The sequence below is a fragment of the Notolepis coatsorum genome (assembly GCF_963971535.1).
Source record: "Notolepis coatsorum genome assembly, chromosome: 2".
NCBI lineage: Eukaryota > Metazoa > Chordata > Actinopteri > Aulopiformes > Paralepididae > Notolepis > Notolepis coatsorum.
Window position 1 is genome coordinate 164,688,185 of NC_140166.1, and position 16,172 is coordinate 164,704,356.

Sequence of the window (16,172 nt, forward strand, 5' to 3'; positions counted from 1 at the left end):
ACGGCCGCCACTGGGCCACAGAGGAGGGGAGGTGGGTCTCTGGGGCACGAGGGGAGTGCGATTACGGGATGCACCCCCCATTAGTCTCCGTTTCCCGTGAAAATCTGCGCTGGAGCGGTCCAGCTGATTTTGGAAGCCCCCGAGTCAGGTAAGTTCAGGTAGGTGACCTGGTACGAGTCTGGTCTTGGACGCAGTTCCCGTTGGTGCATGATTCCCGCACGGGTTAGTTGGTGGAGTGACAGTATAAATGGAAGTTATATCTCAATTATTGCAATTCATGTCACAGGATGATGGATTGCGGCTGAGCGGACCAGGTTTCGGACTATCTGTTCTAGGTCGTTCTGGTCGAAAACGGATCTGGGCTAGGGGCGATCGCAGTGAAAGCCTACTGGCAGGAGTGGCGGACGATAGCCCGTAGTGTGGGAGCGCGTCTGCCCTGGTTTGGGGGGTAATACCTCCACCCCCAACGCAGGGGCAGAGCGCAATAAAACAGTGGGTCGGAGCAGTGATTTCCGGCCCACGACCCTACAGTCAGGGATATAGTCTGGCCCTCGTGAGCAAGTAGATTGGGGCGGGTTGCCTGTGAAGAGTTGCGTTTTGTAGAGATTCTTGGTGGGTGTCCGCCCCGGCCACCCCTCGAGCGCCATGTCGGGTGCTGGCACTGAGCGTGAGACGGGTAAAGCGCCGCTCACCCAAGGCTGGAATCGGTGCAGGTGAGCGGCGGGCTAGGTGCTCTCACTCATTAATAGCCAAATGCCTCGTCATCTAATTAGTGACGCGCATGAATGGATGAACGAGATTCCCACTGTCCCTACCTACTATCCCTCGAACATTCCCCAGTCGACATCTTCGAGGGCGTCCTGAAGCGTGGCCTCTGATTGGTCGGACCATCTCTTTACCTCACGTGACACGGCAGCGTCACGTGATCTCTGCCTGTAAGCAGGAATGAGGAAAATGGAGTCGTGATCCGATGTGCTTGTAGCCCCCGCTAATGGCGGAGCCGGTACTGCCTTGTACCGGCTCTGAACGGGGTGTAGCAATGATCCAGCGTGTTTCCTCCTCTGGTGGAGCAGGCGATGTGCTGAAAAAAGGATGGCATCACTTTCTTCAGATTCGCCTGGTTGAAATCGCCGGCTATGATCATTGCTGCGTCCGGGTGCTTGATCTGGTGGATGTTGAGATGTCCCTGTAGCTCCGCTGTTAGCTGTTAGATGTATACTGCCGTCATGATGATCGCGGTGAACTCTCGGGGTAGATGAAACGGTCGACATTGAATGGCCAGATGTTCCAGGTCCGGGGAGCATGAACTGGAGAGTATCTTTATCACCTTTGGGCTTACCCAGCCATTGTTGGTAAGGAGACAGACACCCCCGCCGATGCTCTTACCGGATGCTCTTACAGGGGGATGCTCTGTACGGTCCGCTCGCAAGACGGTGAAGGAGTCCGAGGGAGAGACGCTGTGATCCAGAGTTGCTGGTTTCAACCATGTCTCCGTGAAGCACATGATGTTGCAGTCCCTCACCTCTCGCTGGAATCGGACCCTCGCCGGTAAATCATCCATCCTGCTCTCCAGCGAACATACATTTGCCAGAAAGATGGATGGGATCACCGGACGGTAAGCAGATCTTTTTAGCAATCTGATTCCGCTTCTCCTGCCCCTGTGTGTCTTCCTGCGGCCGCCTTTGTCTTTGTCCCGCCTGATCTCCGATGGCCAATCTTGGCATAAAGTGTCTCTAAACTCCTCTTTAAGTCCGGAGTTTAGGTCTATAAGTGACTGGCGGTCGTATGACGTCCCCGCAAGTGTATTTTCCATAAAAAAGGTAGTAAAAATAAACATAATGACACACAATCGTTGCGGAGCAAAACCAACGGTGACTAACATGAGCATTGCGCAAAGTCTGTAGCCGCGTTTTGATTACGTCATCACAACAACACTTTACGTTACGAACGTTACGTAACCCTGTTCTTTGAAATTCAGTGATATATTTTCGGTGCTAAAACCCTTTCGGTCGAAAGCCGAAAATGGCTTTTTAACCATTTTCGGCCCATCATTTTCGGTGGCCGAATATTCGGTGCATCCCTACATCTTACCTTATCATAACCTCTCTTGTCGCCAGCACCCCACAGCGATGTATAAGACGTGCCTGCTGACTAAAATGATCAGACAAACCTACCATAGAATACAGCACTGCCTCGTGCCAATGTGAGTATACTGCAACGTGATCTGAGCAGAGGTCGATATTGTAAACACAACGTACAGTATACTCCCTGTCCTCCTCCGCCCCTCTCGCTGCCGCCAACTTCTCCCAGCCACGCCACTCTTCCTCTGGCCTCCTCTGCCTCCTTCCCTCTATCTTTCCCTCTCACCCAGTTAAGGTGTTTGCTTGGTAGGTAACACGTCGAGTAATCCTCAGGGTGCCTGCGTGGATTAGCGTGCTCCGCTCAGCCATCGGGAGTGAGGTGGCAAGGGTGCCTGCAGTGCACACACTGGAAGTGCGTTGTGCTTCATGATAGTTTAGTGGTGTAATCAGGGTGGGAAGTTAACACCAGCTGAGCCACCAGCCAAAAGTGCTGGTAAACGTTTGTCATCGCTGGCAAGTTCCGTCTACATTAAACCAGGCACTTTGGCAGGTAGCCTTCAACCATTTTGAATAATGTGATAATAACAGTTAATTTCCTGCCCTGAGTGTAGTCATAATGTGTTAGTAACAGTTAATGTCATGCCCTAAGTGAAGTCATAATGTGCTAGTAACTGTTAATGTCCTGCCCTGAGTGAAGTCATAATGTGTTAGTAACAGTTAATGTCATGCCCTGAGTGAAGTCATAATGTGTTAGTAACAGTTAATGTCATGCCCAGAGTGAAGTCATGATGTGTTAGTAACAGTTAATGTCCTGCCCTGAGTGAAGGGATAATGTGTTAGTAACAGTTAATGTCATGCCCTGAGTGAAGTCATAATGTGTTAGTAACAGTTAATGTCATGCCCTGAGTGAAGTCATAATGTGTTAGTAACAGTTAATGTCGTGCCCTGAGTGAAGACATAATGTGTTAGTAACAGTTAATGTCATGCCCTGAGTGTAGTCATAATGTGTTAGTAACAGTTAATGTCCTGCCCTGAGTGAAGTCATAATGTGCTAGTAACAGTTAATGTCCTGCCCTGAGTGAAGTCATAATGTGTTAGTAACAGTTAATGTCATGCCCTGAGTGAAGTCATAATGTGTTAGTAACAGTTAATGTCCTGCCCTGAGTGTAGTTATAATGTGTTAGTAACAGTTAATGTCATGCCCAGAGTGAAGTCATGGTGTGTTAGTAACAGTTAATGTCATGCCCTGAGTGAAGTCATAATGTGTTAGTAACAGTTAATGTCCTGCCCTGAGTGTAGTTATAATGTGTTAGTAACAGTTAATGTCCTGCCCTGAGTGTAGTCATAATGTGTTAGCAACAGTTAATGCCCTGCCCTGAGTGAAGGGATAATGTGTTAGTAACAGTTAATGTCCTGCCCAGAGTGAAGTCATAATGTGTTAGTAACAGTTAATGTCATGCCCTGAGTGAAGTCATAATGTGTTAGCAACAGTTATATTTCGTATTGCATCACGTCCCGCTCTGAGCCTTACGAGATACTCCTATCTCCTGTGATACCTAATGTATCTCCCACGAACAAAAACACATGCACCCCACCTGTATGGGGCCCCGCCCCTTATGGTGGTACCGCCCATATAACCATGACCCTGGTCATGAAACACCCTTCCTCTATTTTCGTCCCAGCGTATTGGATGCGTGCACCATACGAGCTAGCGGAATGAAAAGATTAAGGAAGATTAATAATGTTGGAAGCTTACCGGAGGTTGCTGGCCCCTGGCATCTTCGACGCATGTTTTCGGCGACACGACGGGCCTGTGATGTTCCTCGTTTGATGACTGCACATCGAGGTTCAGCTGTACAAGGCTGGCTGTCGGGCCAGCTTGTACTCAGGTAGGCCCTGTGTCTTCAGGCATGGGTATTAGTGTTAGTAATGCTGGTTTGTGTTGTTAACACAACCTTGTTGTGTGTTGGCGCCAGGGGCAAGATGGTTTGGTGAACGTTCTCTGCAGGGAACGGTTTCCAAGCTGTCTTGGGCGTGCTGCTAAAACATCTAAAGCTATGCTAACATGCTATCGCTACTGCCGCATGCTATCACTACTGCTAATTGCTATGCTGTTTTAATGTCTCCGCCGTGAGATGTTGTCACTCTCCCGCCTCTTGCCCGGTTCATCAATGAAGGTCAGTCGGTAGCTGTTGTGGGGTTTTGAGTTCTATTTACCTTTTTCGGGTAAATGGGTTGACAACGGGGTAGGTCGTGGCTAGGTTCTAGCCAGGTATTACCTTGTGTTCCGGCGGGGTTTGTTGAACGGTGTTCCCATCTGGGTTGGCGTCGGGTAGTGGGGCTATGGGTCCAGCCGACATGGTAAACATGTTGCGTGTCTGTGCACAGGCAATTGTTGTCTTGGGTTCCACATTGCCTGGCGTTAGGCTGCAGTAGTATAAGGGCAGGGCCGCTTGGGAGAAATGTGAGGCCCTGTGCGTTTTTAGACGCGAGGCCCCCATCTCCTGGGGCGGCCCTGTGTAGGGGGCTATTGTTTCATTTTGTCACTCTGCTATGAGAAGGTCTGTCTTGCTACAGCTTTCTCTCCTCTCAAACCATTCATACTGACGGTCAATCGGTATACTGGGGGAGTAGTGCGGGGGGGGGGCTTTGTTTACCTTTTTTGGTAAATGGGCTAAACTAGGGCTGGTGTTCTGTTGTGAATATTTTGAATGAAGACGGGTCTGGTCCGTCTCCCCTTAAACTTTGTGTGTATGGGTTTGCTCATTCTACAGTTTTTGTGGTTTAGCTCTTTTATTCATTTAACCTTTTCATGGTCCACACCACAGTGGAGGGTGCTGTTTGCAATCACCACTGGTGCTCCATGTTAACGTCAGTCCTTTGTTTTTGATATATTGAAACAATGCCCCGCCCGGCCGACACCATGGGTCGGCCTGGCGAGTGGCTGGTGGGCTGTTAAGGCTTGTACCGCCACGGTATGGAATTGGCAACGATTAGAACTGTGTTCGAATTGGTGTTTTTTTTATTAAAAAAATGGTGTCTGGTGGAGGGGCCTTGAGGGCCAGCCGACGTCGACACATCGCGCGAGGTTGTTGACGTTATTAGCTTTGACCCAGCCGCAAGCTATAACCGCTCAGGGTTCCCCTCTCCGCAGGGGATTTTGGTCTTCTGCTGGAGCGCGGGCGGTATTGTCCTAGGCCCTACACCGCCTCACACCGCGCAGCCAGAAGAAGAGAGAGCACGGCCTCGTCAGCGGCGATGACGGGGCCCTCGACAGGCGGCCATGTTTCCCCCGCCAGTGGTGCCCTGGTTGGAGAATCGACAGGGTATCGCGAGGCCGACAGTCTTGGCGGCCGAGGGATCGGCCATTTTGGGTGATTTCGGTGTTGGTAAACCACTCCGTCGTCATTTTGCCGCGAGCAGCCCGCTCCCCGCTCAGTCCGCTTTCTGTTACCCTCAGAAGCGGGGTTCTGGGTGTGTTCCTTTGGCTGCGGGCCGCGAACCTTCTTGAAGCGTATGCGGCCCCATTCTTCGCTTCTCATGGAGACAGGGGCTGACACCCAGTTGATGGCTGAGCCTGGGTCTGTCCGTGAGAATGTTGTGCTGTCAAGCGGCTCCCACACCTTGAACTGTGTTGGTTGAGCCTGGTGTTACGTCTGTCAACTTAAGTGTTGTCAGCAGGGGGGCTCGAAACCTTTTGAGGCACACAGTGCGGGCTTCCCCGGCCTCGCCTTCGCCAGGCCAGGTATCATGTTGGTGCTCCCACTCCTGGAATATTGGCAAGTGGTCGCAGCTCACATGGTTTGGGGTGGTAGTGATATCACTGCAGGGCTACGGTGTGTAGGAACCCATGGGGGCCTTACACCTTGCATGTCCGGCTGCAGAACAACTCCTTCAGCATGTTCTGGAGGGGTGTTCAGTGGGGGGGGCTTTTTTGATCGGAAGCCCCCCGTATCAGACAGGCCCTTTTCTGTCGGGGTTCCCCCTTGGGTGCGATTGCCTCGTGGGTGGTGTCAGGGTCAGGTGTTCCGACACGGAACGCGCTCCTCGCACGATTCCAGGGTTGTCTTCGCACAGCGGGGGGGACCGGGCCAACTATCTACAGTTCCTGGCGGACCTGCGCCACGTGACGGCGGGTGCGTTGGGAGTGTCGTCACATATGACTACGGCAGTACCATATGTCGAGGTAGATGGAGAGAATGGTGAGGCGGGGACTTGTGTTTACACAACCCCACCCGTTTTCAGGTTTGGTACAGACCCTGTTGTCGGGGTCTCCAGCAGGGACAGCTCTGGTCGACGAGATCCAATCTCTGTGGACGAAGCAAGCCATCGTCGTGGCGTTCTCCTCCCGGTGTTCTCTGCCCGAGAAGTCGGGAGGGAGGGGTGTAAGACCCAGGCTGGACCTGTCCCATGGGAAGGTTCAGCATTTTTTGGATCGTCTCCTACCTGTTGAACACTGTCAGGTGGGGGTCTGGTTCTCCTCCATAGACCTGTAGGATGCGTATGCGCATCCCCGATCTTCCATCCTAGGGCTTACCTACGCTTCCTTTGCAGGGTTAGCGTATGAGTACCAGAGGCTGCCGTTCGGTTTTCTCTGGCTCCCCGCATCTTCACCAAGTGCGTGGAGGCCGCACTGGGGCCTCTGCGTCATCCGGGGTTACGGAGTGTTCTGCCCTGATGACGTTCTGGTCCTTCGCGGTCAAGGTGGATCGTCAGGTCTCGTACCAGGCAGGTCTCTACCAGCCTGGGGTTGCTGTAGACTGGATGTAGAGTATTCCTCTTCCCAGTCAACGGTTGGAGGGCTATGGGCATCCATCTCAGAGCGTGTTGTCAACACGCTCGGGAGGTTCCGTCCTAGGACGGTTACGGCGCTGTCTCACGTCGCGTTTTCACCGACGCCTCCCTCGCTGGTGATGCGTCGGGCCAACGCAGTAGGGGGCAGCTGGCAAACCATGCTGCCCGGTCTGCGCTACGTTCAATGTGTTGGTGTTGAAAGCGGTCCTTCTGGTCCACAAATGGTGTTGATCAGGACGGGCGATACGACGTCAGTGTCGTGTATCGACAGACAGGGAGGAGTACGCTCCCCCTGTCTGCACCAGGCGGCGGGCGGCTGGCTATGGGCGTCCTCCATCTGCGCGGCCTAAGGGCTCCCCACATCCCCGGCAGGGAGAATGTGGGTGCAGGTGTACTGTCGCGGGGCGGCCCTCATCCTGACGGGTGAGGATTGCGTCTGGACATGGCCAGGCAGGTCTGGGACCGATGCCGTGCCGCCAGGGATTCTTCCCCATACATCTGTTAGGTCAGTTGTTGGGACGGGTACGTTGAGGGGCGCAGGTTCTTGATCCTGATGGTGTTACCATCTGGAATGCGCATGCTCCCTCCACTGTCACGCTTACGCGGGCAGATGACGTATGTTCCAAGTGTGGTGTAAGGCGGGGGGCCAGGACTCAGTATCCTGCCCCCTGGTTGCTGTCCTTAGTTACCTCCAGTCTCTCCTTGATAGACTGTCGGCTTCGACGGTGAGAGTATATGCAGCAGCTATATCCTCCTATCATGAGGGGTTTGAGGGGATGTCTTGTTCAGCCACCCTCTTGTGAAGCGTTTCCTGCTTGGCGCTCGACGCGTTAAGCCGGTGCAACGCTCCTTGGCTCCGACTTGGGATCTTCAATTGGTCCTCGGTCGGTTGTCCTTGGCCCCGTTTGAGCCGCTCGAGCGGGCGCCGTTGGGACAGCTGTCCTTCAGGACCGCGTTCCTTCTGGCTGTCACTTCCGCTAAACGCGTAGGTGAGCTCTGTGCTCTCTCGGTACATCCAGAGTGCCTGTCTTTTCGGACCGATTGCGGTGTCACTCTGCGACCTAATCCTGCTTTCGTGCCTAAGAATATCCGGAGTTCCTTCCGCTCCCGGGACATTGTGGTTCAGGCGTTTCGTCCTCCTCCTCACACTGGTGAGTTAGATGCGGGCCTTCACCTGTCATGTCCAGTCCGTGCTTGGGGATTTACCTCAGCCGTACTCAGGATTTCAGGGTTACCGACCAGCTTTTTGTCTGTTACGGTGGGGCTCGTGCTGGTAAGGCACTGTCGGAGCAGCGCCTGTCCCATTGGTTGTGCGAGGGTGTTACCCTCTGCTACACGCTGGCTGGGCAGGATCCCCCTGGGGGCGTCAGGGCGCACTCCACTCGTGGGGTGGCTGCCTCTGCCGCTCTCCTGGGTGGGGCCTCGGTGGAGGCCATCTGTGCTGCAGCTTCATGGTCCTCCCCGGGCTCCTTTGTAAGGTTTTTCCTCATGGACATGACCGGGGGTTCTGTCTCCCAGGCGGTTCTGGGGTCTGTGGCCTTTCCTGCTTCCCGTCCTTTGGTCGGGTAGCAGGAGTGTATGGGTATGGGCCGCAGTGTGTTGAGTCACACGTGGTTCCGCCTGTACGGTGTGTTCAAGGGGTTCTGGCTCCCTCTTGTTCGCATTCAGGTGGAGTTGACTGCGCCCCCCCTTCGTTAGGAAGGGTGGGGTGACAGGGCTCCCCGCACCCCTTGATGTGGGCTTACGGGTCCTCAGGGGGTACATCTGTCGGGTCTCGCGCCCGCTCTTCCCCATTATCTCGTAAGGCTCAGAGCGGGACGCGATGCAATACGAAATATAACGATAGGTTATGTAGATAACCTAGTTATATTAGTATTGGCTAAGCGTCCCGCTCTGCGCGCCCTGAGTTCCCTCTTGAGGGATCTTTTCCTGGGACGGGTTTTGGCGAGGAAGGGTGTTTCATGACCAGGGTCATGGTTATATGGGCGGTACCACCATAAGGGGCGGGGCCCCATACAGGTGGGGTGCATGTGTTTTTGTTCGTGGGAGATACATTAGGTATCACAGGAGATAGGAGTATCTCGTAAGGCTCAGAGCGGGGCGCTTAGCCAATACTAATATAACTAGGTTATCTACATAACCTATCGTTAATGCCCTGCCCTGAGTGACGTCATAATGTGTTAGTAACAGTTAATGTCATGCCCTGAGTGTAGTCATAATGTGTTAGTAACAGTTAATGTCATGCCCTGAGTGAAGACATAATGTGTTAGTAACAGTTAATTTCATGCCCTGAGTGTAGTCATAATGTGTTAGTAACAGTTAATTTCATGCCCTGAGTGTAGTCATAATGTGTTAGTAACAGTTAATGTCATGCCCTGAGTGTAGTTATAATGTGTTAGTAACAGTTAATGTCCTGCCCTGAGTGAAGTCATAATGTGTTAGTAACAGTTAATGTCATGCCCTGAGTGTAGTTATAATGTGTTAGCAACAGTTAATGTCATGCCCTGAGTGTAGTCATAATGTGTTAGTAACCGTTAATGTCCTGCCCTGAGTGAAGTCATAATGTGTTAGTAACAGTTAATTTCCTGCCCAGAGTGAAGTCATGATGTGTTAGTAACAGTTAATGTCCTGCCCTGAGTGAAGGGATAATGTGTTAGTAACAGTTAATGTCATGCCCTGAGTGAAGTCATAATGTGTTAGTAACAGTTAATGTCATGCCCTGAGTGAAGTCATAATGTGTTAGTAACAGTTAATGGCATGCCCTGAGTGTAGTCATAATGTGTTAGTAACAGTCAATGTCATGCCCTGAGTGTAGTCATACTTAACAGTTAATTTCCTGCCTGAGTGTAGTCATAATGTGTTAGTAACAGTTAATGTCCTGCCCTGAGTGTAGTCATAAGTAACAGTTAATTTCCTGCCTGAGTGTAGTCATAATGTGTTAGTAACAGTTAATGTCCTGCCCTGAGTGTAGTTATACGTAACAGTTAATTTCCTGCCGAGTGAGGTCATAATGTGTTAGTAACATTTAATGTCATGCCCTGAGTGAAGTCATAATGTGTTAGTAACAGTTAATGTCCAGCCCTGAGTGTAGTTATAATGCAGGGCTCTACGCTAACCTTTTTCCCAAGGAGCACATGTGCTCCTAAATGAAAAAGTTTAGGAGCACACAAAGAAATTTAGTAGCACCCAAAAAAATTTAGGAGCACAGTGAAAATATTTCAAGTAACAGTTTATTTATTTTTTCAAAAATAAATGTATATTTGTACTGTGCATGCATGTGTGTAAATTAGCTCGTGCTACAACCCTGCATGTTTACATTTTGTATTTTGTACTTGATGTTCATTAACATGTGCTGTCCCTATCAAATAAACTATCAAATCAAACTACTGCTACAAAAGGTTCAGTCACTTAACTTTAGCCCCTTTTATGCATACAATGCTTATGTTTTGGCTGTGTTGCTCTTCTAGAAAAATAATCCTTTCAGGGTTGCCTATTGAAATACTGTACACCCAGGGGGCAAAATTTAAGCCCGCCACCCGCCAGGGGCGCTCAGTTTTTACCTTTGGCGCTTGCCACTGAGAGGTCTGCCCGCCGTGTGGCGTGTAGACGTGTAGTTCATAACGATACTCTTATTTTGAAAATCTGTGCGGGTCTCATTTCCGCCCCAAGCGCAGCTAGAGTCATAATATCGATGGCTCCGGCAGTTAGCAACATTCGGTTCGTATGATACTCTTATTTTGAAAAAAAACGTGGCAACGAGTCATATCCGCCCAGCCCTGCAGCGGGATACTATTGGCTTCTGCTCGTATCAACACAGAGGCAGTCTGCTCTAGTCTAGATCGGACCTCCATGAGCTACCGTTACTGTTTAAACAATGACCCAGTCAACTATTCACTTTTAGTTTAATACATGACGAGGCATTGTCTAACGGTATCTAGCTGGCTAGCTACTGATAGCTGCTGATATCAACAAATGCTCCAGCAATAGTCGACTCGAGTGCATAATACCTCCGTTCCCTCGTTAGCTAGCTCACGTTAGCTAGCTCACGTTAGCTAGCTCACGTTAGATCTATATGTCCCTGTAAACTAAATTGTCTTAACGTTATCTAGCGGGCTAGCAGTAGCTACAGATAGCTCCTGATATCAATGTCTTTTCTTATAACATTGATTCAATGCATATTCTAGCTGAGGGCTTGATGAATGTGATTTGACCAAAGAACCGTAACATTATACACCAATAGGGTCCAGCTGCAGCGCCGGAGAATCCTTGCATGCTGAATGTAGTGTATTAGTATAGGGTCTAGCTGCATCGCCGGAGAATCCTTGCTGGAGCTGGAGGCTACTCAAGTATACACACAGACAGTGGAGCTGTTTGCAGATAGCGAGCATTTTGACTTATTGCGTGGTGGCGATGTCTCGCAGATAATACAACTACAAGTATGATTATATAATATATATATTTTTTTTTTTTTAATTATATAAAATATATATATATATATTTTTTTTTTAATCAAAAAAAATTTGGCAGGTAAGAAAAATGCTTGGCGGGTAGATTCTTCCCATCTACCCGCCACTGGCCGGTGAGTCAAAAAGTTAATTTCGCTCCCTGTGTACACCTCCAGTACAGAAACATTGTTTGAGTTTGCGTGTCAGGTAGACCATTGATTGACAGTCGAGTCTGCCAATTACATCACACCGCTTGCACTCCGGCGCTGCAGCTGGACCCATTGCCCACCTCTGCTGTTGATAACGCTAGCCAAGTTATTATACACACAGATACACAGTGGGCCAGTGACTTTGGTGTAGGGGTGTAACAATGCATCGATCCTAAGGGGGAAATTCAACTGCATCGATTTGAAAATGTTAGAATATATTATCGCAATTTTAATGTGTACATGTTATGTTATTGTCATGTCCGTTACAGCCAACACACCGACATACGCTACTGCATCAACGTTATGATTAACAAAGCAAGGCATTAGTTTTGTTGCATTAACGTTATATTACTATTGCTATCAATAAATCTAGGTGTTCTAAAGTCTATTGCTATTGGTAAGAGAGAGACTATAATAAGTTAGTGTCTCGGAAAGTTTCAGGAAGTAAACAAGCAAAATGAGAGCTTCCGATTGGTCATTTGCTTTATTTCCCATGAAACCAGTCACTTCACTCTACTGTGATTGGACCGTTGGCTTGAGTGCAATGTGGGACTTGTAGTTTTTTAACGATTCTTAGTGGAAAAATAAAAAGTACGACTTAGGCTGTCATCAGCAGTTCGCACACCGTGCGCGTAATTGGTTTTTGAGGTTCGCACACAATTATTTTTAGGGGCATATGCGAGCAATATGGTCGCACTGTAGAGCCCTGTAATGTGTTAGTAACAGTTAATGTCATGCCCTGAGTGTAGTCATAAGTAACAGTTAATTTCCTGCCGAGTGAAGTCATAATGTGTTAGTAACAGTTAATGTCCTGCCCTGAGTGAAGTCATAATGTGTTAGTAACAGTTAATGTCCTGCCCTGAGTGAAGTCATAATGTGTTAGTAACAGTTAATGTCCTGCCCTGAGTGAAGTCATAATGTGTTAGTAACAGTTAATTTCCTGCCCTGAGTGAAGTCATAATGTGTTAGTAACAGTTAATTTCCTGCCCGAGTGAAGTCATAATGTGTTAGTAACAGTTAATGTCCTGCCCTGAGTGAAGTCATAATGTAGTAACAGTTAATGTCCTGCCCTGAGTGAAGTCATAATGTGTTAGTAACAGTTAATTTCCTGCCCTGAGTGAAGTCATAATGTGTTAGTAACAGTTAATGTCATGCCCTGAGTGAAGTCATAATGTGTTAGTAACAGTTAATTGCATGCCCTGAGTGAAGTCATAATGTGTTAGTAACAGTTAATGTCATGCCCTGAGTGTAGTCATAATGTGTTAGTAACAGTTAATGTCATGCCCTGAGTGAAGACATAATGTGTTAGTAACAGTTAATTTCACGCGGTGAGTGAAGTCATAATGTGTTAGTAACAGTTAATGTCATGCCCTGAGTGAAGTCATAATGTGTTAGTAACAGTTAATGTCATGCCCTGAGTGAAGACATAATGTGTTAGTAACAGTTAATTTCACGCGGTGAGTGAAGACATAATGTGTCAGTAACAGTTAATCTCATGCCCTGAGTGAGACTCAAGGAGGTTATGTTGAGATCAGCAGAAAAAGGTCTCAGATCATTCTTTTGTGTGCTGCTTTCCGTGTTGAGTTTTAGCGTTTAGTAGGGTTGGGTACCGAACTCTGTACTCTTAAGGTTACCGACCGAATTACATTTGGGAGAGGGAGGTAGGGAGGGGTTTTAGTTTGTGTGGTGTGTTTTGTGATAACAATGTTGAAATTGAGAAGTTTAGACTTCGTTTAGTTTTACAACTGAAATAAAAAAGAAATGACAACTACCAAAAAAGGTACCGTTGGGTATCGGTTCAAATGTGAACGGTACCCAGCCCTAGCGTTTAGCCTGTTACATCCACACTGCGCCCACTGTTGACACGCTTCATTGCATCTTGCGGTCAGGTAGTGTTAATTTCTGACAACGTGCACAAAGTACTATGCTCCAAAGGAACGCAGGATACGTGGCTCCACCCTCTTGCGCACGAAAACGCATATTTAAAAACAAGTATACCAAGACAATTAAGGTGAACAATCTTATTGATTTGTCAATTTCTATCGGACAGGAATTTGATTTACTATATCTAAGACAAACCGCTGTATTTTTTTTACATTACTATTATAACACTATACCTGTATATATATATATATATATATATATATATATATATATATATATATATATATATGTTTTGTTACCATCGTTGTTGTCATCCTTAGTATTTTTATTTTGTATTTATTAATTCTATTAAAATTTAAGGGCTCAAATAAATACACAGTCGGTAAAGACTTTGTCTCAAAGAGGAGGTGCTGTGACACATACTGGTGATGATAATAACAGAAATTATTGTTGTTTATAACCCCTACTCCTAACCTTAACCTCGATGGAGCCCTCACACCTCAACCTAACCTAAAACAACAGATAACAAAATAAATTATTTCAGTTTCTCCCCAACTAGGGTGTTGGGAAACACTCATATGAGTCACAGCTTGGGGAGAACCCTGAGCAATAGATGGGTTCACTGGAATTCCGTTTATAGGGAACAGTTTGGATGCAAGAATAATTTCCTGTCAGTTATTATTGCATTAGCAAACATTGCAACAGGAATTCAACTTGGGTCCATTTAGAATGTGTTGTCACTTTTCAACCGTCTATATATAGTGGATGTCCCCTGAATGGGTGCGTGTGTGCGTGTGTGCGTGCGTGTGTGTGTGTGTTACTATTGCTGAGGGACTTTCTGCTTTGACCGGTCCTCACTTTTAAGAGATTACTTTTAGACCTTTTGGGTTTGAATTAGGTGCACAGTCAATTATTGTAACGTTAGTCTAACTGCGTGTCTGTCTTGTCTGTCTGATAGCTAAAAGACCTGTAGCTACTATAGCTAACTAGGTGTCTCACCTTTCGGATGCTCCCACTGTGGCTGCCCTGCTCCACCAGGGCTGAGGTCAGAGGCATCTCGTCATCCGAGGCAGCGTCTGACAGTGACATCTCGAGCTCTCTGCGGGGAACGGGAATGTCGACGGTGCGGTGCCGTTAATTTATTGAATAGTTAAACGTGTCATTAATTGATTGATTGATTGGAAATTGTATTAACAGATTGCAGAATGGGTACAATACAGTACGGCTCAATACCCACAATTGTTAAGGGGGTGCAGACCAGAGAAAGACTATCGTCTTGTTTACATCAGGGTCCCCCATTTTCAATTCATCATAACTAATATAAGCCACCATGTCCTGAGCGTACCACGAATGAACGCCAAAGGCAACGAATAGCGTTGTGAGGTTAAAAAGTAACGACACACAGAGCTAGCTAGCTATTAAACCGAAATGTTATTAATAAACTCAGTCCACCACTTGCCTTGTCGCAGGTTCCTCCATCGTGAATCAAGAAAAGCTTGGCAGCGAAGGAAACGCTACATTTCCTAAACGGTTTTATGTGGTCCCAAACTGTGAACAAACTAAATGCGATGACTTTCGAAACGTGAATGGATATCTAGAAATCTTAATGAGCGCTACGCGAAGTAAGACGCTAACGTTACTAACTGGCGTCAACGTTATACTCTACTTATAAAAAAAATGCACCTCCTCCTCCTCCGCTCTCATTTCTTCAACTTGTGTAGCGTGAGCAGCTTCCACGAGGCGGGCTGTCCGTGTGAGAGTTACCCAATCACAGTTCACTCTACGAGAGCGACACTAATACGAACCATTCAACGTGCCGATTATTTCCAAATGACAGGACAATCTGACCAATTACAAGGCTCTTATGGGTCTACCCCCTTCCCTATCGACCGTTGTTATAGCAACGTCAGGGCTGTGGCTTGTTTGTTGCTGTTGTGTGTGTGCGTGTGTGCGTGTGTGTGTGCGTGCGCGCGCGTGTGTGTGTGTGTCATATCCCTCTAATAATAATAATAATAATAATAATGACTTTATTTGTATAGCACATTTCATACATGTGGATTGCAGTTCAAAGTGCTTTACATCAGTAAGAAATAAGACATACAATCAGTGTAAAACAAGCATCAAGAGCTCTCATAAAGTGGGATAAAATAATGCAGATATATTAATCAAATCATATCAGAACCTCACGTTCCAATAGGCTTCTTGAATTTCTGTAATCTGTTACAAAACATGATAAAGGTCATAGTATGCACCCAGCGATAGTGGGGCATAGAAATAAAAGTAAAAAAAATTAAGTAAAATAATAGCATTAAGGGTAAAATGAGCAGACATATAAAATCACAGTTTTTCACATTAGGTTCTAACATCCCAACAGGCCACCCTGTTTATGGTTTGATTCAGTTTTAGTATAATATGAAATGAGCACATGAAGTGCAGACATACTATAAAATCACAGTTTTTTTTACAGTGACAATAGTTCTGGATTACTGTTACTGTACAGTTCAAAGTCGTCTTTACCTTCTGTTTGGTATCCACAGTTTAAAACCTGACAGTCTTCCCTCCTGTTTGATACCCACTTTGACCATTCGAACCTCCCACTCAGGGCAAACCTCCCTCTCAGAGCACAGTTCTAGGCCTGGGTCTTACACCATTTGTCATAGTCACGGCGAGAGCCTTCCTCACCCCTCCTCCTTCCACACCATCACGGCGGAAGCCTTCCTCACACCTCATCCTCTCACACCCTTATATGGACAGCACGG

General features: G+C 47.6%; 1 protein-coding gene across 1 annotated transcript in view; it reads right to left on the minus strand.

Moving 5' to 3' along the window:
• rhpn1 (rhophilin, Rho GTPase binding protein 1) overlaps positions 1-14,892 on the minus strand; it is a gene marked incomplete at its 5' end in the record, with an annotated part of 72,802 nt that extends 57,910 nt beyond the window's left edge. Inside the window, 2 exon segments of the mRNA XM_084308378.1 lie at positions 14,413-14,512; positions 14,873-14,892. Of these exon segments, the coding sequence (XP_084164504.1) occupies positions 14,413-14,512; positions 14,873-14,892 (120 nt within the window).
• Positions 14,893-16,172: the final 1,280 nt, after the last annotated feature.